This window comes from Mandrillus leucophaeus, unplaced genomic scaffold (assembly GCF_000951045.1).
Source record: "Mandrillus leucophaeus isolate KB7577 unplaced genomic scaffold, Mleu.le_1.0 Scaffold158, whole genome shotgun sequence".
Lineage (NCBI taxonomy): Eukaryota > Metazoa > Chordata > Mammalia > Primates > Cercopithecidae > Mandrillus > Mandrillus leucophaeus.
Window position 1 is genome coordinate 1,102,680 of NW_012101565.1, and position 15,512 is coordinate 1,118,191.

Consider the following 15,512-nt stretch of genomic DNA (forward strand, 5'->3'; position numbering starts at 1 on the left):
CCAGGGCGGGGACACCACCTCTGCTCGGCACCCAGGGCGGGGACACCACCTCTGCTCTGCACCCAGGGCGGGGACACCACCTCTGCTCTGCCAGGCCTGCCTCCAAGGCTCTGAGGAGGCACTGACTTCACTGGTCGCAGTGCCAGCGAGGGCTGCACACCTGGGCCTTGTCTGCAGCCTGGGCAGCTCCTGGTGCTGCCCTTCAGCCCAGCTACTCATTGCCGCTGCATCTTTGGCGAGGTTTTCATCTCCAACCTTTCTTCCCATCTCAGCCCTTTTGTTGGCCCGGGTCCCAGGATGCTGGCATCGGTGCTGACAGGCCCGCTCCTCTCATCGGGGTGGCTCTGGCCTGTCCCCCAGTACCTGGACGGTCACTTTCTATAAATAAGGCAGCACTAATTTTTGCTATAAGAAAAAAGAGGCCGGGCGCAGTGGCTCCCGCCTGTAATCCCAGCACTTTGGGAGGCTGAGGCGGGTAGATCCCCTGAGGTCGGGAGTTCAAGACTAGCCTGGCCAACGTGGTGAAAACCCCATCTCTGCTGAAAATACAAAAATTAGCTGGGCATGGTTGCAGGTGCCTGTAACCCCAGCTACTCGGGAGGCTGAGGCAGGAGAAATGCTTGAAGCCAGGAGGCAGAGGTTGCAGTGAGCCGAGATTACACCACTGCACTCCAGCCTGGGAGATAGCGAGATTCCGTCTCAAAAAAAAAAAAAAAAAAAAAACACGTGCAAGCTGGTGGGGACACCAGAAGCCTACCAAGAGTGGATCTGCCTGCTGGCATTTACTAGGCGGGGAACACCCCCTAAAGAGGGCTTAAAAAGCATCTCCCTAGTATGGGGTGTGCTAGCACAGGGTGCTGTGTGGCAGAAGCTCAGCTGCTGGGCCCTGCTGCTGAGAAGGCTGCTCTGCCCACGCCTGGTCCCGTGGGCAGTGCCAGCCATGGATCCCTGCTATCCTGGGCTGGAACCTGGGGCCCTGTCCCAGCCCTACCTGCAGCTCACTAACCCTCTCTGGGTTCTGCTTAGTGTCTGAAGTGATGGGAAGACACAGGGTTGGTGGCTGTAGGGGACCCCGGGGGCGGTGGAACCCTTTGGGAGACCAAGTGTTCTTTCCCAAAGCTGCGCGGGTGCCGTTGCCTGCGGGGTCCTGGCTGTGGGCTGGGGTGAGGCTGCATCTACTTCCTGTAACAGCCATGGCTGCCTGCGGGGCCTGGCCTCTCACTGGCAGATTCTGCACATTCCCTGCAGGCACAGGGGTGGGCAGGGGTGCCTGTGGCCTCGGAGGTGCAGCCAGCTGTCCTCGGCTCGGATGGCCCACAAGAGCCCCCAGCTCCTGTTCACTGCTCTTCCAGTTAGTGATCCCTGTGTCAGTGTCATCGTCAGAGCTCCTGGGCTTGGCGGGGCTGGAGAAGGGAAGGTGCTGAGGAGGGCAAGATGAGCGCAGGTTTTGTTGAAACCACCCGACCTGCATTTTCAGGGGGATGAGGCCACTGCCTTGGCCCAGGGACCTGCAGGCTTGGGGGACCCCCTGGATGTCCGCTGAGCTGTGGATGAAACATCACAATGTGGTGGCAAAGGAAGGGGGACACCCCCAGACTAGGGGGTGGTCCTGCAGGGATCCCAACCCCTTACCTACCTAGTTGAGATGCCCATGGGGAGCAACCCCAATGGCACGTCAGAGTCCCTGGGCCTGCAGGGTCATGCTCTGTTGAGGGCCCTTCCTCTAACTGGCGAGCTTATTTACAGCTGAGCTTGCCTGGTCAGATGGGCCCAGTGGCTTTATCTAATAAAGGCCGGACATGTCCGCTTCATGAGCATCTCTGTTTTGAAGTCGTATTTTTTAACTCTTGATCCAATGCTTGGATCAGGAATAACCCCTAGATTAACAGTCGGGGCACAGGGCATAAAAGTGCAACACTGATTAAAGATACCGTAATCATATCCATCGTTTTCTATCTTAAAGAACAGTTTTTGCCTGGCAGTAAAAGGCACAGGGGAGGCCTGGCTGACCACGACGCTCCCCGCAGTGCCCTGAGAACCTAAGCCTGTGTCTTTGTCACAGGCCCTCACCAGCTGGGCCAGGAGTGGCTGGATTGGGCTCTTCACCTCCCGAACTGAGCTCACCTAGTACCTAGGGCTTGTCAGGGGTCCCGGGGGAGACAGGTGTTGGCTCAAAATCAATGATTTCTCCTTGCAGATGGGCTCAGTGTGAATGCAGGTGGCCCTCAGAAGGGCTGTCCACGTTCCTTTAGGGAGCCACCTGCGCCAGACCCCAGGCTCCCAGACCTGCCCAGGCTCCCAGACTTGCCCAGGCTCCCAGACCTGCCCAGGCTTGGCACACAGTCCCCTGGGGTGACTGTGCAGGGGAGACAATTCCATGCCTAACAAAGCCCCCAGGTGATGTAGAGGCCTGCAGCAGGCATGGGGAGACCTCTGCTGTCCACAGTGCCTGCACCCTCACTACCTGACACCTGTCCTTGACCAAGGTTGTGGGCCTCAGCTTAGATGGGGCAGGCATTGGACCTTTTTTTTTTTCCCCCCTAAGACAGAGTCTTGCTGTCACCCAGGCTGGAGTGCAGTGGGGCAATCTTGGCTCTCTGCAACCTCTGCCTCCTGGGTTCAGGCAATTCTCCCGCCTCAGCCTCTCAAATAGCAGGGATCACAGGCACGCACCACCGTATCCGGTTAATTTTGTATTTTTAGTAGAGATGGGGTTTCTCCATGTTGGTCAGGCTGGTCTTGAACTCCTGACCTCGTGATCCACCCGCCTTGGCCTCCCAAAGTGCTGGGATTACAGACGTGAGCCACTGGGCCTGGCCTGGAACTTGGTTTTATTCACCTCTGGTGAAACATAAGCTCACTTGGTGCTCTCCGGCATCTTTATTCCCATCTCCTTAGGCTGACCCTGACAAGTGCCAGGGCCAGGCTTGGACCAAGCAGTTGACTGAGTCAGCCTGCCCCGGGAACCAGGCGGGGGAGGGAGCTTACGGATGGGCTAGGTTCGGGGGAGTAAGAGAGAGCAGGTGGAGGGCAGAAGTCTGTGGCCACAGAGGCAGCTGAGCATGAAGGATGGAGCGTGCTGCTGTCCTGCAGGTGCCCTTAGCCCTGTTTTGCACTGGGGGATTGATCTGCCCAGGCACACAGGGAGATGGCACAGCAGAACCCGCTGCCCAGCCTCACTGAGGGCATGCTCCCCGCCTTCCTCCAGAGGCTGCTGGGTGGAAGCTGAGCGCTGCAGCAGTTGGGGCCAGCATGGGACTGGAGGCCCAGGTGAATCTTGTGGGGCAGGGGATGGAGCTAAGACTGCCTGGCCTGGGCCCTCCCCACCCAAAGGCCCTAGAACCCTAGCCTTCAATCCTGGAGCTTTGCTTCTCCCCCAAGTCCTGGCTTTCCTGACTTGCTGCCTTTTAGGGACATGTGGAGGGGACAAGTCCTACCGTCAGAGGCCAGTGTGGTGGTGCCAGAGCCACGGGGCATTCCAGGACCCCTGACCTAGGTGAGGGGCAGGAGGGCCCAGAGCCACCTGGCCACTTGTCAGGAGCTTAGGATCAGGAGGAAAGAGGGAGACTGTATCCCAACTAAAGCCAGGGGTCTGCATTTGTCCTGGCTGGCCAGGGCCACCCTCTCAGGCCTCAAGCTGCCCCACCTACCACTGCCCGCCTGGTGCCACCCCAGCACTGCTGAAGACCTGGCCAGCAGTTCCTCCTCTTTAGCAGAGGACGAGCACACCCACCACAGACACCCGCTTCTCTGGGCTGCAGGGCAGGCTCCAGCTCCCTGTGGGGGCCCCACCCACAGCAGGCCAGGGCCCCTGGCTTTACTGTAGGGGAGAGGGTCTCTTGTGTAGACCCTATATGGCTCGTGCCCCCTAGAGCTGAGATGAGGCAGCTGGCCTGGCTGTAGCTGCATGGAGCCACCTGGAAAGCCAAAGGCAAGCCCCGGTTCCAGATCAGGCACTGGGCCAGCCGTGCCTGTTACCATAAGTTCTGTTCATGGCCTCGACCAACAGCCCAACCATGTGGGCAACTGACCAAGATGCCATCTCTTGGGCCCCTCAGAACGTATGTTGCGGTGAGGAGGGCTCACTGCAGCAAGGGGCAGGGCAACCACCACGGTGCCTTCTGCTCACCAGGGAAGGAGGAGTGTCCCCACTAGTCAGGGCTCCCCTGCCTGCTGGAACCTCTCAAGTCCTGCCCCCTGCATTTCCCTGTGCGGGGGCAGAAGGAGTGATAGGAGACCCTCGTGCAGGAGGGAGGGAGCCACAGTCCTCAGGGGAAGGGGCACAGGGAGAGGTGGGGTCACGAAGGCAGGCAAGGATGGCCAGAGCCCAGCCTACTTTCTGCTGAGCTCCCTGGCCCGGCAGGTGGCGGCCTCCACAGCGCTCATGGTGGCTGCTCGCAGCCCGCCCTGCTCCAGGGCATGGAGCCCGTAGATGGTGGTGCCACCCGGGGTGCACACATCTGAGCGCAGCTGGGCTGGGTGTTGGCCCTCGTGCAGCAGCATCTTGGCTGTCCCCTGAGGAGAGTGTTAGAGCCTGGTGACCAGGGGAGGTAGCCCGGTCCCCACTGTGCGGCCTGCCCTTGTTGCATCCCCCAACCTTGGCCCCAGCTTCTAGAGCCTGCTGTTTCCCTGCCCACTGGAAGTGGTACAGGCCTGGGCCTTTCCAATGTTCCCCAGAGGCCACCCTCACTCACCAGCAGCGTCTGGGCAGCGATGCGGTGGGCCAGGCTGCTGGGCATGCCCATCTTGACGGCGCCTTCGGCCAGGGCCTCAGAGAATGCACACACCTGTAGCAGCACCATGGTGGGGGGGGATAGGTGTCAAAGCCTGGGGGCTCAGAACCTTCAGGAACAAGGCCCAGAGCACTAGCCATGGATGGCCAGAACTAAGGCCTGAGCCCAAGGGTCTGCAAAGGGGCTGGCCTCGAAGATCCCCAGGGCAGTGAAGTCCCAGGGACAAGCAGAGCTCCCAGTGGGCCTGGAGACCAACCATGCAGGCCTCAAGGTTGGACTCTGAGGGCAGAGGCTGTCAGAGGGACTTGGGTGGGCCCCTCTTTGCCAAGGGTGGGGCGGGGGATGGACGAGGCAGTACTCACGAAGGCCACGCCACTGCCACTGAGGCCAGTGTGGATGTCGACGTAGGCTTCAGGCACCTCCTCACACCGCCCACAGGCCTCCAGCAGATGCTGCAGGAGCTTGGTCTCGCTGCTTCCCACGTGGCGGCCCCGCGCCATCACTATGGCCCCTTCCTGGACCACACAGGGCAGGTTGGGCAAGACCCGCAGCACCCGTGTGTTTGGGGGCAGCAGCTGGCCAGAGAGAGGTCAGAATCAGGGACTCTGTAGGACTGGGCCCTGCTGGGAGGCCTCCAGCATCTGCCTCCCAGGTACAGCACCAGGAGGGAACCCTAAGCCCAAACACTTGACCCAGGTGGGCCACCCGGCCACCTCAGGCTCTCTGGGGGGCTGCCTGCCACCCAAGCCCAGCCAGCAGAGCCTATGCTGGGATCAAGGCCTTAGCCCAAGGGACACTCACCTCCTCCAGGGTGCTCAGAGATACCCCAGCAGCCACGGACACCAAGATGTGCTCAGCAGTGACCACAGGAGCCACCTCTGCCACAACAGCTGGCAGGATGTGGGGCTTGGTGGCAAAGATGACGAGCAGGCAGCTCTGCAGCACCTCCTGGTTGGAGTGGGTGGTCTGGCAACCCAGAGCCTGTGCCAGGGATACCAGGACCAGGCCTCAGGGGCTGTGTGAGCGGCACACCCTCTCCACCACAGCCCTTCCTGCTGGAGGCCACACATTCCCATGGGTCCCAGGGTCTCTCCCATTGCAAGTGTCTAGACCACCCCAACTTCTCCAATGCCCAAGACTCACCCAGACTAACCCTGCTCCTCACAGGCCATCCTGATGTCAGCGCCTCCCCAAGCCCTGAGCCCTCCACCCGCAGTGAATGTCTGTGACCACCACCCCAGCATGCAAACACACACATGCACATGCATGCACTCACGAGCATGCATTCACACGTACACACGTGCAGACACATGTACTCACGAGCACACATACACACGTGCACATGCATGCACTCATAAGCACACACATACACATACACACGCATGCACTCACGAGCACACACGTGTACACACACCCACTCATGAGCATGCACTCGTGTACACACACGCACTCATACACATGTGCACGCACACACACGAGCACATACGTGCACAGGAATGCACTCACGACCACACAGGTGCACACGCATGTACCCATGAGCATGCACTCACACACACGTACACACATGCAGTAACATACACACACCACACGTGCAAATGCACATGTGAGCATACACTCACATATACACACGTGCACATGCATGCACTCACACGCATACACACACACACACAAACACTTTGCTTTGGCCCTCCACAACCTTACTTTTCTCCTGGCCTCTCATCTCCCTTTCCCCAGCCCAGACCAGCCAGTCTCCAAACTTCAGCTACATAAACCACCCATCTCTGGCTCTAATAGGTGTCTTAGTGGGACAGGAGTCAAGAGCTATCCTGGGCTCTCGAGGGTATGAAGAACCTAGGCTCTATGCTCACTTGAAAGTGACATAAGTTCCTGTCTGTTGGTGCACTGGCCACTATGTGCTGAGCTTCCACTTTTCCTGGAAAGAAAGGAAAAGGAAGAGGGGTTGGTGAGGGGGGTGGGATAGGATGGCAGTGAGGAGAGGGAGGAGCTCACCTGGCCTCTCAGGCTCAGCCACGCCGGGCCCATCATGGGCCCCCTCCTGGCCTCAGGAACCCAAAGTGGGATGCACCATTCACTGGGCCCAGGCAATCATATCCATTGATTCTACTTGGCAGTCAACGCCCCTGACTGCTGCTGGGTGTGGAGGCCAGGAGCTGGCCTCGTTGGTGAGGACACATCCCTGGGGCCTCTGTCTCCAGGGAAGGGAAGGCTGCCTGGAGCAGAAGAGGAACACCAGGCCTTGGGGGAGTGTGGTGGGTACAAAGGCAGCTGATTGGCCACAGAAGGCCCAATGGGGGCCCAGGTTCCTCGGGAGGGAGAGTCTGGCTGGGATGTCCAAGAAGAGGCTAAATGCCTACTTGGTAGAAATCATCTGCTTTTGTGGGGTACAGGGGTGGAGAGATTGGGTTAGATTTTGGTAAGGTCGAACAGGAAGACAGAAGTGTACACTACAACCTAAACACAGCAATTAATCATGACAGTACTAGGCTCAACATTAGACATATTGTCTCATTTAACCAGTACAGCTCTGGGAGGCACGTGGTACTGCCGGGTTTCACAGGTAAAACTCACAGTAAGCTATTTCCTGATGGATCTTGATTCTTCTGGACCCTGAAGTATGGCTGAAGGCAGAGAGCCAAGAGTCACCCAGCTCTCCCTACCCACAATCTGCAGAGAGGCTTCTAAATGCCTGGAGAAGTATATGGTCAGCATAAATATCCCGGCCATAAAGCAGTGTTTCTCAACAGGGGATGACTTTACCTGTTTCCTCCCGCCACCCAGGGGACATTCGGCAGTGTCTGGAGGCATTTTTTGGCTGTCACAACGTGGGGGGTGCTACTGGCACAGGATGGATGGTCTGGCCCAGGTGTCCCAAAGCTAAGGTGTCTGGAAGAGAAGCCCTGCTGCTCGGAGAGGGGCTGGCGCGCAAAGAGAACATCAGAGGCTGGAAGAGGTGAGCCTGGCCAAGGCCACGCGGCCAGGAAGCCGGCCACGGAAGCAGCACCTAGCCACGTGTAACTCAAATCTTCCCGCAGCCACGTCAAAAAAGTAAGAGGAAAAAGGCGTGACTCCGGCTGCACCCAGCGAAGCTGAGACCCGAGTGGCTGGGCTCGCGCCTCCGGCCCCACTCTCGCGACAGGACACCTCCCACGGGGCTACTCCCACGCCAGGCCGCAGGCCCAGCCCCGCGCCGCCCCACCTGCTCTGATGAGGCCCTGCGCGATGGCCCCCGCCATGCGGCCCGCGCCCACGAAGCCCACGCGCCGCGTAGCCGGCCCCGCAGCCGCCATCTTGTCGCCCCGCTCCGGCCGGCTTTTTGTCCGCACTCTACTGGTTCGCAGGGCGCGGGGACCCCGCCTCTCGCTGCTTATTGGCCCGAAGCGGCCAGGCCGCCCCTCACTGTCCATTGGCTGAGAGAAACGGGGGCGGGGCCGGAGGAGCGCGGAGGGGTCCCGGTCGGGCGTGCGCGGACCGGACCTTGGTTTTCGGGACGGGAGGGGTCGCGAAGCGGGTGGTTGGGCGGGTCGCGAAGCGGGTGGTTGGGCTGGTCCGGAGCGTGCGGTCACTGAGGCCCCGCCGACGACAGGCGGTGAGGCCCAGGTCACGGAGAGCTGGCCGGGTCCAGGGGCCTGAGATCGACGGGAAGGGGAGGAGACACTCGCAAAGGGGGGGGCGTCATTTTTAATGACGCAAGGAAAATAAGGCTTGAAGATCTGAGTGCGGTTTTGTTTTCATCATCTCATCTAAGGCTGCATGTTACCGATGTTATTTTCTTCTGAAGCCTTTGACGTTTTCTAAGCTCTTCAGTCATGAAATCCTCTCATTGATTCAACATTTACTGTGCAGCTGCAGCCTCTGGGCCCTGCTCTGGGCCTGGGCAAGGCCACCCCACAGCAGCAGATGGGACAGACTGGACCCCACCCTGCAGCCCTGCTTGTTGGCTGTATAGACAGACTACAGTCAGCACACACGCAGGACGGCCAGAGTGTCAAGGCTCTAAAGCAAATGACGTAGAGAGGGATAGAAAGCCACCACAAGGCTGCTTCGGCCACCGCGGCCAAGAAATGTGGGTGGTGCACACTTTGCACCAGCACACTGTCAGCAGCTGTCTCTCCTGCCACCTTGGCTCCTGCCAGCCCCTTCCCACACAGACCCCCTGGATTTTCTCCCAGGCCCCCTGGGCCAGTGATGGCTTGGGACCCAGGCTATGGGGAGGTGAAAGGGGCCGGAGGCATCCAGTGCCATGCCATCATACATAAGGACAAACTCATCATAAACAAGTACACCGAGTCGAGGTGAAGGAGGGTTGCTGGCTGAGTGCCCAGGGCCACAGTGAGTAAAAGAAGGCCCAGTCCTGTTCAGCTTCTCCGTCCCATGCCGGGCCAGGCTTCTGAGCATCCGTTGGGAGCCCTTAGCTGACCTGGACACCTAGCCACCCATGGCTTGTGTCCAGGGCACCTCTGCTTTTGGCTGGGCTTCTTCCCACTGTTCCTCACCTGGCGGATCCAAGTGGCCACACAGGCACCACCCTCTCCAGGCCTTTCCTGAACCCCCACATGGGCAGAGCCTTTATCCATAAAGGGCTGGTGCCAGGGGATACACTGTGAACGAGGCCAACCCACCTCCTGGAGCTCCAGGTCCTGGGATGTTGGCATGAGGGGTGGGGGTTGAGGCAGGACTCCCAGAAGTTTGCAGACAAACAATCCCAGCAGGGCAGGGTGGATGCTCAGACAGGGGCTGAGATGGTGCTGTCAGGGAAGGTGTTTGGAGGCTGGGCCACCTCAGCTGAGGCCTAAAATGTGGGGAGGCCTTGAGCCAAGAGGAGGCCAGTCTCAGGGGAGGCCTAGAGGACACCTTGGCTTGCCTGACACAAAGGGGCAGTGACAGGTAAGGTGAGTGGTTGGCTGGGTGCAGGACACGGGTCTGGACTCAGTGCCGGGACAGGGAGGACACACCAGTGCTGCCCAAATTAACAAAGGAAGAAGTGAAGCAGGAAGCCCTACCTGCAGCCAGAAGGCGTCCTGTGCGTGAAGACAGCACAGGGCGCCCAGGAGAGGGACCCTGAGAAGAGGCCAGCCCAGGGTTGGGCCAGGAGCCAGGGAGGGTGTCTGGGTCCTGGGCGTGAAGGACCAGAGGGTTCTAGCCTAGAGGCCCCCTCTGTACAAGGCGCTGAGAAAGGGGGTGACGGGCAAAGTGCTCCTGGTCCATACCCCAGCACCACCCTGCCTGGGTGAGGCACCATCCCGGGAACCATTCTGGACTTTGCTGTCTCCGCTCTGAGAATGGGGGGGGGAAATGACACCCCACCTCTGGCAGCTGGAGCTGACCTGTCCAGCAGGCAGCTGTCCCTCTCCATGGGACGGGCCAGGTGGGGACCCACACCCAAGCCTGAGAGCCACAGAGACGAGGGGCCAGGCCAGGGGAAGCCTGAGCCACCGAATCATCAGCCTGCCCTCAGATCCATCCGTGGGCCCAGCTTGGCTGGCTCACTAGATGTTTCCGGCCCACTAGACCAGTGTCCCCAGAGCTCTCAGGCTGAGGCAGGGAGGCCCTAGTGAGCTCAAGTTACTGAGGCCTGCAGGTGGCCACGAGGAGGGGCTAGGACTGGCCCTGTCCTGCACATCCTTGTCCACGCCAGTCTCATTGCTGCCTGCCTGCTGCCTGCCCACACATGTGCCTTCCCATCTCCAGCTTCTGCAGCCTTTCCACCCCAGGGAGTCACCAGCTCTTGGGGGCTGAACAGCAAGCCAGGGGGACAGTGGGTACCAAGGCTGGCCAGGCTCGGGGGCAGTACCTCGGTGTGGGGCATGGCTCAGCACAGAGCTGCCAAGCCCAGGCCTGTGAAAATGCACTTTATTGGCTCCCAGGGAGCGGGACACAGGATCAGAGTGGACACACGCAAGGCCGGGGGCCAGTGTGGGGAGCAAAGCACCGGGCCTGCCCGGGCCCTGGTTTCCCTGAGGACTGATGTGAATGAGGGCCCCACTGGATAGATGCTTGGGGCTGCAGAGCGGACGGAATGTGGGCCCAGGTGGTGCCCTCAGCTCCTGGCAGGGTTGATGGGTGGTGGCTCTGCCAGCTGATGGTCCGCTGGCACCTGCTCCTGCCTTCCAGCTTCATTTCCGGGCCTGCTCGTAGTTGTCAGTGAACCAAGCACAGGTCTCCTTCACCGCTGCAGAGGCGGGCAGGTGAGGGCCATGGGCAGGGAGGGCCAGGGCCACATGGGAGGAAGTGGGGGGAGTCCCAGGGACACGGAAGTCACCCCTCTGAGCTTTGGTGTCCCACCTCCAGGGCAGTATAGGCTCTGAGGGGGGCGCCTCACCTTTGCCCTGGTAGGGAGCATGAAGGAGAGGCTGGGGCAGGCCAGCAGGTGTGGGGGCCACCAAGTGGAGGGCTGTGGGGTCAGGGCTCACCCTGCTTGAAAGGTGTGAACCGGAAGTCAGGCAGGTAGGTCCTCAGCTTGCTGTTACTGGCTGTCTTCTTAAACTGCCCATCCGACTTGGATGTATCAAACTGCATGCTTTGTCAAGGCCACAGCGAGAGGAGCACCTCCACTCCCAGCCCCCGCAGCTTGTCCTTGAACCTCTGCCATTCCCAGGGAGCCACAGCAGAGCTCCTCCGCCTGCCAGGGTGGGCATCCTCCCTCCACAGTGTCCCACCCACGCTGGCCCTGTGCCGGGAGGCCATGGAGCCTGCCAAGGGGCCCCTGCCCAACCCCCAGCACTGGAGCCAGAGGATACGGTGACCTCCCCATGGAAGTCCATGGCCTCCACCACCGCCTCGGCTGCCTCCTTGATGGAGACCTCATCTTCCTCGCCCACTGTGGGGAGCCACCGGGTCAGGCCTCCCCTTGCTGCCCCCCCAACTGCTCATGAATATTCCTGCTCCCACCCCTCAGCCAGCCTCCCAGGACAGCCTTGGATCCTGTCCCACCATGGAGGAAGGGGGCTGGGGGCTGAGGGCTGAGGTGCCCACCTGAGAGGATGATGGGCTCCACTTCATTGTACTCCCGCAGGACCCAGATAAAGAGCTGGGCCAGGTCCTACAGGTCAGACAGGCAGGGTCAAGAGACCATGGGTATAGCCACAGGTCCCCTCTCCCAAACACCCTTGCCGGGGAGTCCATACTGTTGTCCTTGTTCAGTGGGGGCTCAGCCTGGGGACCAGGGGTCCCTCCTTTCTCCCTCGGAGCTCAGAGCTACACCAGTGACTCCTGGAAACAGGACGCTATGGGGCCTCCACGAGAACCAGAGATGGTTCCTCTCGGAGCTCAGCCCAGACTCTCTCCTGGTCCGAGGCTCCCTCCTGCACCGCCTCCCCGACAGCCCAGCAGGGGCAAGCCCAGGGCTCAATGGGGCAGGTTCTCTGGGGAGAGCTATGCCTGCCTTTACGCACCAGCGAGTATATGAACTGCCTCCGCGGCTTCCCGGTACCCCACACCATCAGGGCCGAGCCGCTGCCTGCAGATTCGGGGAGGGAGCAGGTGTCAGAGGCACTGAGTCACCTCCTCTCGAGCTGAGCCCCAGAACCCCGTCAGGCGGACGCACTCACTCTTGGCCAGGTGCACCTTGTGGATGAGGCCAGGCAGCACATGGCCATCCTCGATGTTGAAGTTGTCGTGGGGCCCAAAGACGTTGGTGGGGATGACAGCGGTGAAGGTGCAGCCGTACTGCTGGAAGTAGGCCCTGCGGAGGCACAGTGTCTCCTGCCCTCGTCCTGGGCCCGCGATCCCACCCCACGCTGCTGCTGGCCTCTTACTGAGGCTGGCACGAAGACCCCACCGGCCGGCCCCACCCGCCCCTGGGGGCCCTCTCCCCCACTCCTGGCTGGGCCTCAGCAGGACGGGTGTGAGGACCTGTTCTGCACGTCGATCATCCTCTTGGCATACGAGTACCCAAAATTGCTGCTGTGGGGCGGCCCATTGTGGATCTGCGGGGGCGGGAGAGGCAGAGGCCACTACTTTCTGGCCCCGCCCACAGGCTCCCCAGCCCCGCCCACAGCCAGGCCCCGCCCCTCACCATGGTCTCATCTATCGGGTAGGTCGTCTTGTCAGGGAAGATACAGGTGGACAGGCAGGACACCACCTTGCAGGCGCCCACCTCGAAGGCCGAGTGCAGGACGTTGTCGTTGATGTGCACATTTTTCCTCTGCAGGGGTGAGGTGGGGACCAATCAGGCTCCCCAGCTCAGATCCTAGCCCTTACCTGCTCCTCCAGATGCAGAAGTGGAGATACACCCTGGCCCTTCAGCCATGGTAGGACCCAAACCTGCCCATCCTAACCCTTTCGGGACAAGGTGAAGCCTCTGGGCTTACAGACACCACGACTCTCCAGCCCCACCAAGGCTGGAGGAGGGGCTGGCTCTGCCTTCCAGTGTGAGGAGAAAACCACACCCCCAGCTCAGGGATGGACCCCACACAGGAGGCTGCTGAGGTCAGGGCAGGTAGTGGAGGCTGGGAAGGAGCCCAGTCTGGCCCTGGGCTGGGCTGGGGCTCCCACTACATGCGGAACGGGGCAGTCTACTTCACCACCCTGGAGGAGCTCCCATCTGGCTCTACCTCCCAGGATTAATGAAGCCTGCCCTTGCCAGGTGCCCCCCGCAAGCCCCACTTCCTGTGCATGAACTAGACATGGCATGGCTGGAGCACTGGGACTGATCTTGGGAGAAGGGAGAGGTGGTGGCCAGGCAGCCTGCTGGGAAGGCCAAGACACCGACAAGGAGGGCTCTGGGGTGACAGGGCTCTTGGGCAGAATCTGGTCTGAGCCTCTGCTGACCCTAGTGCCTCCTACACTTAGCAAAGCCAGCTAAGGTAAGGCTGCTGCCTACAGACCTGTGGGGTCAACCCTCCCGGACACAGCTAGCCATGGCAGGGCCCTTATACCATGCCCCCTTCCCCCAGTCACAGGCAGCAGATGCACAGAGCTCTGTTTACACCCCTGCACCCCGGAGTGTGCAGTGGGCCCAGCTCAGGGGAGCTGGGCCAGCACAGTCCTGGGAGCCAGAGGCTCCAGAGGCCCTGGGGACTCAGGGGGCATGAACCAGCTCCCAGTCCCACGTGGCCTCTGGCTCCTTTCAGCTTCCCAATGCTACAGGTCAGCTCCACGGCTTTTCCTTCTGGGCCAAGTGCCTCCAGGCCCACCTGCATTGCCCCTCTGTCCACAGTACCAAGTGTGAGTGACTAGGGGTCCCTCAGGGGCTGCCCCCACCAGGCTGTACCAAGCCCTGATCCTCAGGGACTTCCTGGGGTGGGAATGTGGGCCTGTGAGAGTGGGAAGGCCGCCAGGAAGTTTCCAGAACCTGGGATCCTGGTTTCCAGTGCTTGCTGGGGACACTCTCACTTACCCAGAAGTCCAAATTGTATTTGATATTCCGGAACAGGCCCCCCACCATTGCAGCAAGATGGATGACATGCGTGGGTCGGACCTTCTCAAACAGGGCGCGGGTCTGTGCTGCATCCCTGTGGGGAGCCAGGCTGTCAGGAGGCTCTGGAGGGAACCAGCGCTCCAGGTTTGGGTGCTGAGTGCAGGGACTGGGTGGGACTATGGCAGGAGGGACAGTCAAAAGGGAGGGTGGCCCCAGGGCCTGGCTGGTGTGAGGGTGCAGCCTTCCGGGAAGAGATGGGATGGTGTTTGCCCAGGAACACAGCCAAGCACACCCAGGCCAGGCCAGGCCAGCCACCTAGCAGGAAGGACCCAGACACACAGCTACTGCTAGACTCAGGAACAGGCCCAGCCTGGAGCTCTTAGTTCTGGGGTTAGGGGTAGGATGGGGAGGAGGGCTGATCTCGGGATGAGCTCACTCACGTGAGATCGGCGTCTTTGGAGGAGACAAACACCCAGTCCTCTCCAGGAAGTCCAGCTCCATCTGCTACCACCTTCTGGATGGCTTTGCCTACCAGCCCAGAGCCCCCTGTCACTAGAATCCGCATGGACCCCTGGGGTTCACCCATGTCAGTTGCACCTGTAGTGTCAAATTGTGGGAGGCTGAGGCCATTATACTCCCATCCTTTGGAGCCCCACTCTTCTGTGGCAACTGGCACAGAGTGAGGCCCTCAGGGTGGGGACATAGTCCACTGGCAACCAGAAAGACCCAGCTGGACAGAGGCACCCCCTCGTCGCAGCCCTGTTCCCCAGGGAGCTCTCAGCCTACTCGGGGGTCCTGAGCTACCACCCAGCCCAGAGCAGCTGGTCCCAACCCACGACCCCCCACTGGGCCGATAAAAGGTACATTCTTCTCCCCTCTGGCTGATAAGAGGGGAGGCAGACAACCTTGGGACTGGGGCTTCTGGCGCAAGTCGTTAACACGGCTTGCAGCCAAAGCCCGCATGCTAGGGACAGGCACGAGGCGGCGCCTGTGTGCAGCCCACGCCCACTCGAGGCGGGCTGGTCCTGGAGAGCCCTGGCCAGCCAGATTCCTCCAGGGCAGGACAGGCCTTGGGGCGCAGCCACCCCCAAGGATCCTATACTGGAAGCCGAAAACCTGCTCGGGCTCCGCGGCAGGGCCCCAGGACCAGCCCTTACGGGAGGGGGCCCTGCGCAGGCATCGCGCGGCTCCCAAGCACGCGAGGAGACCTCACTGCAGCCGGACCCCCTACCACGGCCCCAGGCTGCCCCCACGCCCCTCGATCCCAGACCCCTACAGCGTTCCCTGACTCTCACGGAGCATCCAGGGCCCAGGGTGAGGCTGACTCCGGTGCCACCTCACCTGCGTCCAGCGCCACCGCCGGCTCCCTGACAGCGGCTTCCGGCCGGGTGTGCTCCGGG

At 61.0% G+C, this 15,512-nt stretch overlaps 2 protein-coding genes across 4 annotated transcripts; both read right to left on the reverse strand.

Moving 5' to 3' along the window:
* Positions 1-2,680: 2,680 nt before the first annotated feature.
* Positions 2,681-8,057, reverse strand: PYCRL (pyrroline-5-carboxylate reductase-like). Of its 2 annotated transcripts, none has more exons than XM_011975651.1 (6): positions 7,951-8,057; positions 6,602-6,666; positions 5,535-5,714; positions 5,096-5,308; positions 4,695-4,787; positions 2,681-4,515 (listed from the first exon to the last, which is right to left on the reverse strand). In XM_011975651.1, exons 1-6 carry the CDS (start codon positions 8,039-8,041, stop codon positions 4,333-4,335), a joined length of 825 nt encoding a protein of 274 aa, XP_011831041.1. In that variant the 5' UTR covers positions 8,042-8,057; the 3' UTR covers positions 2,681-4,332. The 2 variants fall into 2 exon arrangements, with proteins under 2 accessions (XP_011831041.1, XP_011831042.1); XM_011975652.1 differs by having other exon boundaries at positions 2,858-4,515; positions 5,096-5,248; positions 7,951-8,047.
* A 2,530-nt stretch (positions 8,058-10,587) lies between these two features.
* Positions 10,588-15,505, reverse strand: TSTA3 (tissue specific transplantation antigen P35B). Of its 2 annotated transcripts, none has more exons than XM_011975654.1 (11): positions 15,454-15,505; positions 14,553-14,709; positions 14,092-14,206; positions 12,769-12,897; positions 12,606-12,679; positions 12,302-12,435; positions 12,146-12,210; positions 11,727-11,793; positions 11,492-11,571; positions 11,165-11,264; positions 10,588-10,923 (listed from the first exon to the last, which is right to left on the reverse strand). In XM_011975654.1, exons 2-11 carry the CDS (start codon positions 14,696-14,698, stop codon positions 10,868-10,870), a joined length of 966 nt encoding a protein of 321 aa, XP_011831044.1. In that variant the 5' UTR covers positions 14,699-14,709; positions 15,454-15,505; the 3' UTR covers positions 10,588-10,867. The 2 variants fall into 2 exon arrangements, with proteins under 2 accessions (XP_011831044.1, XP_011831043.1); XM_011975653.1 differs by having other exon boundaries at positions 15,408-15,459.
* Between the last annotated feature and the right edge of the window lie 7 nt (positions 15,506-15,512).

What these genes read in the sequence shown, in the direction of transcription:
- PYCRL (XM_011975651.1), bottom strand. Translation starts at nt 8,041, where the DNA reads ATGGCGGCTGCGGGGCCGGCTACGCGGCGCGTGGGCTTCGTGGGCGCG. An exon ending in GGAACTTATGTCACTTTCAA is followed by an intron (nt 5,715 to 6,601) that starts GTGAGCATAGAG and finishes TCCCTGGCACAG; the next exon opens with GCTCTGGGTTGCCAGACCAC. An exon ending in TCGCTGCCCAGACGCTGCTG is followed by an intron (nt 4,516 to 4,694) that starts GTGAGTGAGGGT and finishes CACTCTCCTCAG; the next exon opens with GGGACAGCCAAGATGCTGCT.
- TSTA3 (XM_011975653.1), bottom strand. An exon ending in AATACAATTTGGACTTCTGG is followed by an intron (nt 12,898 to 14,091) that starts GTAAGTGAGAGT and finishes TCACCCCTGCAG; the next exon opens with AGGAAAAATGTGCACATCAA. An exon ending in ACTTCCATGGGGAGGTCACC is followed by an intron (nt 11,265 to 11,491) that starts GTATCCTCTGGC and finishes CAAAGCATGCAG; the next exon opens with TTTGATACATCCAAGTCGGA.